The 6,642-nt window shown below is 42.0% G+C and overlaps 1 protein-coding gene across 1 annotated transcript in view; it reads right to left on the bottom strand.

Moving 5' to 3' along the window:
* LOC116480974 (supervillin) overlaps nucleotides 1-1,765 on the bottom strand; it is a 27,384-nt gene extending 25,619 nt beyond the window's left edge. Inside the window, exons 1-2 of the mRNA XM_058437028.1 lie at nucleotides 1,604-1,765; nucleotides 546-799 (exon numbers count right to left, since the gene is read on the bottom strand). Of these exons, the coding sequence (XP_058293011.1) occupies nucleotides 546-799; nucleotides 1,604-1,765 (416 nt within the window). The remainder of the gene's footprint in view (nucleotides 1-545; nucleotides 800-1,603) is intronic.
* Between the last annotated feature and the right edge of the window lie 4,877 nt (nucleotides 1,766-6,642).

The raw sequence follows: 6,642 nt of genomic DNA, 5'->3' as shown, positions 1-6,642 counted from the left end.
AGTCCATCTTGCAGGAACTTATGTGGCATATATTCAATCCCTGAGACTCCCTGACTTCAAAATAGCAACCTGCAAATTGACTGCATATCCCAGATGCTTAAAAAGAAGCCATAGGTCAGGGGAACAATTCTCAGCATTCCAGAACATAATTACACACCAGCGAAAAGTGGACGGCTGTATTTCCAACTAAGGAGGCGGAGTTGTTGGTCAAGCCATGCCTGATTACAAACATTCATTATTTTTAATTCTATGAAGGTCTGGGCTCAGAGACTCTCCCCCACCCTGGCCCCTGCACTGTACTATGCATATAAGGAAAAGAACAGATCTCTGGTGATTAATTGCAGCACATTCATCATTGCACAAATTTCCTTCAGCTTTTAGCCATGGGGCTCCTTTGTCATTCAGAAGGCATCCCACCCACTGGCTCACCAGAATTTAATATGTCCCAACGGAGTTTTGAATACTACCAGCATTTCAACAGTGGACTGGAGCTGCTGAACCACAGCAAAATTAGGAAGGGGTCAGGGAGCATGAGATAGCAATACTGTGGAGGATAATAGTCACCAAACCACCGGTTTAGAGTCCTGTGTGTGCTCAAATCTAGTGCAGCAGAAACGTGTGCCGGTGGCAAACAGAGACGCATCTGACGCTTCATCCCTTCACTCTGCCCTTTGTGCCGGTGTCCAGTGTGGACTCTCTTCATGTTAAGACAGTTCCTGTGCGGTTTCTCGGACACCCAGCAGTGAACATACAGCACCCATTCATTCTCTGCTTCTCTGGGAAATGGAGTCTGGGATGTCTGAAACAAGACTTATGAAAAATGGTTGCCTATTAAGGGCCATTATGTTGGGGACGTAAATAGCAGATTGATTTTTAGTTTACACTAATCCAGCATTTACCAAACCAAAATAGTCCCTAGGGAATTCTCTAATAGTGCGTGAAAGGAAAATAGAATCTTGGGAACCCCAAACTCACTATGCCAAACGGAAAATGAAGCTTAGGAACCGAGTCACACAAAAACTGCCTTCCTTTTGTCTCCAGAAAGATAGCGGTGACCTCATAGGCTTAGGGTACCTTATGTAAAATGTAGATTTACTGTGCAAGAGATAAATGCGTAACTGACTTCCCCCTCCTTTGTTTTCACATGTAAAATGTAGATTCACAGAATGCTCATCAGAGCCTCACAAGAATGTGACCACTTGCCTCACTTCCTACCTCCCCCACCCCCCTCTTTTTTTCCTTGTCCTTTAAATACTGAAGTCCTCAAACCCAAATCCAGTTTGGAAAAAGCACAGGACATTGATCCCACTGGGACTTGTGCCCCTTTTTCCCCAGGAGCATCCTGAATGTTAGCAAAATAAACCTTTAAGTGGATTGAGATGCCTCAGTGACTTTTCGGTTCACAGGAGGTTATCAGAAATTCCTATCTAGATATTCATGGCAAAGGGGAAATAAACAAGGATGTGAGACACCAAAAGCCTGTCCTCCAGCTCTGTGGAAAGCAGCGTTGGGAAATGGAGTTTTAAGTAACACCAAGCCCATGCCGCCCTATCACATAGTCGCCCGCACAGCCTTGACACTGAAGCACTCAGCTCACACTCACCTTTGTCTCCTCTAACTTAGGCAAAGAGAAGAGTATCCACAGCTGGCCAACAGTGTGGCCAGAATCTGGAGGGGAGGAGAGCGGCCCTGGGCCCACTGTAACCCCCAGAAACTGTGGGGACTTCACCAGTCCCCTTGCATGTCCTCTGCAGCGTGCAGCCATGGAACAGGCTGGCATTTGTTTATTTTAATGACAAGCAGCTAATTTCCTACTGTTAAGGCCAAGTTAGATGGCACTGAAGCACCACTGTATTCCCCCTTTCCTCTTCAGCTGCTGGCTTTGGGGGCTATTTGAGCCCTAATTGGAACTTCCACCCAGAGACCAGGCAAGAAAAGAAAAGGAGGCAAGACAATTTAGCTGCTGGCTACCAACCCTTGAAGCAAGTTCTGTCAATCAAGACTCCTGGAATAGGGGGTCTGGAGTTGCCGAGAGACCTGGATCTACCTGGATGTTCTTATATGGCCAAACCTCAAGACCTCAGGAACTGCAAACTGAAGATAGTAATAAAAGAATACATTAATTTCCCACATAATAGGCAATGTCTACTGAACTAATATTTTGTTCTCATTAAAAATAATGTTGTTGGCCAGGCGTGGTGGCTCATGCCTGTAATCCCAGCACTTTGGGAGGCCGAGGTGGGTGGATCACGAGGTCAGGAGTGAAGACCAGCCTGGCCAAGATGGTGAAATCCTGTCTCTACGAAAAATACAAAAAATTAGCCGGGTGTGGTGCCATGTGCCTGTAATCCCAGCTACTCGGGAGGCTGAGGCAGAGAATTGCTTGAACCTGGGAGGCAGAGGTTGCAGTGAGCCAAGATTGTGCCACTGCACTCCAGCCTTGGCAACAGAGCAAGACTCTGTCTCAAAAAAAAAAAAAAAAAAAAAAATGTTGCAAAGGAAAATTCCTCCCTTCTAGCCCCTGGGACTCTCTCCTTAATAATAAAGATATTACCAGACCTCCCGTCCCGTCCAGTGGCTCCCATGTTAAGTAAGGCTGCCCAACAGGTTCCCAGCACAAAAGAGCTATTCACATGCTTGATTGTACTGAGCCAGCCCATGACACTCAGCCTTGACGGTATATATTTAGTCACTGTCTATGAAGCAGAACTAGAACCACTGCATTTTCCCCCTGACATTAAAACGGTGTCAACCGCACGGACAGAATGATAGATTTTTCTCAGATCTTTTCCTGTTCTGAAGAAAAAAAGAGTATTTGTTCACTTTAACATGTACTTTACACCTTCTGGCTAGTAGATCACCTATGCCATCTGGTTGGGTGGCAGAAAGTGATCATAAAATGATGAAAGATTCAATCATCATTTGCAACCTATTTATATGTTTTGTTTTTAAGCACATTATCAGGCTGTCTTTATGGATATTGTTTTTAACCCGGACACATGCTTGTGTTAAGCTTGAAATATGCTGATATAGCTTTAAACCTCATCCTGTAATGCTGATTTAACTTAGTCACAGTTATCCGTATCTAAGAGTATCCGTTGAAGTAGTAACTCTTTGAAAAAACTTAAAAAACTTGATTCCTGAACTGCACTATACCGCCCCCTGGTGGCAGAAAAGAATCGATGCATTTCCCAAAGCCAATTTTACGAAACACTCCAAATAGAAACCGTAAAGCAAGGACATCTTTGTTTAAAGTAGTTTTAATATCTCCAAGACATGCAAGAAATCAAATGTTAGCAAATTATTTCATTCATTCACTCAACAAATATTTATGGAGCACCCGAGAGGCCAAGCCCGGTTCTGGGGATGTGGATACAAGTGAGACAAACTCCCTGCCCACACAAACTTATGTTCTAGTAATAACCAAATAAAGAATAATGTCTCACATACTTATTGGCCTTCTCTTTTAATATATGTGAAGTGAAATGTGTTTATGTGCGTGAAATCTCAAATACTCTGGGAACACCTGTGCTTCTGCATTGCTGGTTTCTCTCTTCAGCTCCTTGGCTGTCATTCTCACCTTGACCTCCCAGGCAGGTCCAGAACTTTCCACCCCGTGCCCTCAAGAAGAACCCGTTCAGTAAAATGACTGTGGACTGTGGCATCGAAACCCAGGGAATCCAAACTAAGAGGCTTTATTGTCAGCTATATAAAAGTGCTTTTGCTATTTTCAATTGTCTGTATTATAAGCTAATATATTGACAGTTACAAAAGTGACGCAGTCTTATAAAAAAAAATAGCTCTCTCTATAAAACCTGATGCAATCCTGTGCCACAGTAAAAATTTTGTATATAAACATTGCAGCTGTGCGAACATTTTATTCAGAATCTCACCTCTGACAAAGCAATAATAACTTCCCGATTCTCCTCCTCTGCACCCCGCACCTTTTAAAAAAACTGACAGCCTAAGAACTATCATGTTCCTAAATACATGAGTCCTTCCAGCACATTAGGTGCTATAGGATATACCAGGGCAGCAGACAGAACTCATGCCAGCTTACGTCATCAGCCTTGCTGCTCGAAGCTCCATGCTGCGAAGGGACCTTAGCACATGTGGGGAGATCCAAGTATTCTGGGTAAGGGCTGATGCCTGTTCGTGGCTCAGGAGGGAGATGAGCAAAGAGCCTGCCAGGCATTTACCACTGCTAGTACCTTACATGGTCTTGGGTACTGCTCTAATGCTCATGGGACATAAAGAGTTTTCTCTGGGCCGGGTGCCGTGGCTCATGCCTGTAATCCCAGCACTTTGGGAGGCCGAGGCAGACGGATCACTTGAGGTCAGGAGTTTGAGACCAGCCTGGCCAACATAGCAAAACCACAACTCTACTAAGAATACAAACAATTAGCCAGGAATGGTGGTGTACGCCTATAATCCCAGCTGCTTGGGAGGCTGAGGTGGGAGAATTGCTTGAACCTCGGAGGCGGAGGTTGCAGTGAGCCAACATGGTGCCACTGCACTCCAGCCTGGGCAACAGAGTGAGACTCTTTCTCAAAAAAAGAAAGAAAGAAAAAAGGAGATTTCTCTGAAAGAATGTCACTGTTTTTAAGCGTCTAAGTGTAATATTTGCATATTCTATTTTCCAACATGTTACCTATTGCTGAATAAGAAAATAAAGCCTCTTTGACATTTCACAAGGGGCAAGAAGAATCTTCTAGAAGCACACAATTTCACAAAAGCTGAATACATGTTGGTTTCTCATTTCTGTTTTAAATTCTACCTAAGTCACCCAGGTGCTGTTCAGTTTCTTGCAGCTACGATTCTTTCAGTTAACAGTGAGACCTCCGTAATGGAGGCTTCAATGTGAAGGTGTCCTTCGTTGCATGGACTCTTTGACAGTTACGCAGGAAGGGGTGGAGCATTTGCCAGACCCAATATTTGATCCAAATTAACAGTAAAGTAAGCATAAACAATCAATGTTAAAACATGCAAGGTGAACTTCGTTAGGTAAAAATCTTCTCTTGGGGTAAAAGAAGCCTAGTTGATTTTCAAGCAAAATCTGTGTAACTATAATTACACTGAGTCTAAACAAAATTCAAATCATTTATCTAAATATTTCCTTCATGATCAAGGCCTAGATTAAAGTTCATCCTAATGACTAATGTTCTATCTCATTCTTTAGGGCTAGTAAAAGGGTGGTGGAAATAGGTTCAATTTCAACTCAGTTTCTAAATTTAAAGGAAAAAAAGTCTCTAAAATTCTAATTTATTGAATTGCTGAAGGGAAGCTTTAAACAAAAGCAGGACTTTGGATATTCAAGGTCACATTGAAAGCTATCAGATATGGTGATCCAGGTTTAAATATTACCTTGAAGACTGAGGCCCTAATCTGTGCTATGTTTAAAATTTTTTGATAGCAGCCACATTGATATTTGTAGAGTTAGAGAATACTTGTTGAAAAAAAAAGATATATTCTGTCATTTTATAGTAAAATCATATTATAACGCAATACTTCATTAACATTTTACACTATTATAAAAGTACACACAAGACATAGCCTGTCCCACGGTCCCCTGCAGGCTCTGACAGTAGCGGACAGTTGGATGTTAACTGTTAAGTGCCTGAAACTCACTCTTGGACCTTCACATAAAGGATATAGGCTGGTGTCACTAAAGATCCCCAAATATTTCAGCTGGGGACTCGAGAGCATTTCTCACTCCCCATCTGCCCATCAGGAAGATTCCAGACCAAGGGAAATCCACACATGGGCCCCCCAGTTGCCTATCTATCAGACTCAAGTCCTTAGAAGCCAAAGATGGTCCTCACTAAAACCTGACCAGGGTGGTTATTAAAACCCAAATACATCAAATGCCTTCCAATTTCTGCCTCCTGGCCTCCTTCTCAAATCTTGGGCAATTCACCTCTAATTCAAACCTTCTAAGTAAAAGAACTATGGAACTTCCCAAATTTACAATGTAATATTTTGGACAATGTGCCAAAACTTATTAAGAATATTTAACACCATACACATGTTAAGAAATAGTCAATAAATCAATCCTATAATTTTTCATAAGGAAAATAATGTCATTAAATGGACTGTGCCCAAGCCCTTATCCTTGGAGACTGAGAAATGCCCTTTTATTCTTAATTTATACCCAGTTCTAAGAAACTTGGCAAAACTATGGAGACAATAAGCAGATCAGTGGTTCTCTGGGGTTGGGAGGGGAGGGAGGAATGCATAGGTGGAGCACAGTGGATTTTTTAAGGCGGTGAAAATACCCTGTAGTGTACTACAGGTTGAGCATCCCTAATCAGAAAATCCAAAATTGGTTCAGCTCCAAAATCACAAGGTTTTTGAGCCTTGACATGAGACAATGACACTTTTGATTTCTGATTGTTCAATGTACACAAACTTTGTTTCATATACAAAATTATTTAAAATGTTATATAAAATAAACTTAAGGCCATGTATATAAGGTATACATGAAACATAAAAGAATTTGGTGGTTAGACATCGGTCTTGTCCCCAAGATATCTCATTATGTACATGCAAATATTCCAAAATAAAAAAAATTCTGAGATCTGAAACACTCCTAGGTCCCAACCATTTCAGATGAGAGATACTCAACCTGTATAATAATACATA

This window comes from Hylobates moloch, unplaced genomic scaffold (assembly GCF_009828535.3).
Source record: "Hylobates moloch isolate HMO894 unplaced genomic scaffold, HMol_V3 SCAFFOLD_3, whole genome shotgun sequence".
Lineage (NCBI taxonomy): Eukaryota > Metazoa > Chordata > Mammalia > Primates > Hylobatidae > Hylobates > Hylobates moloch.
Note: the sequence above shows the minus strand (reverse complement) of the source record. Positions and strands in the feature narration are given on the sequence as shown.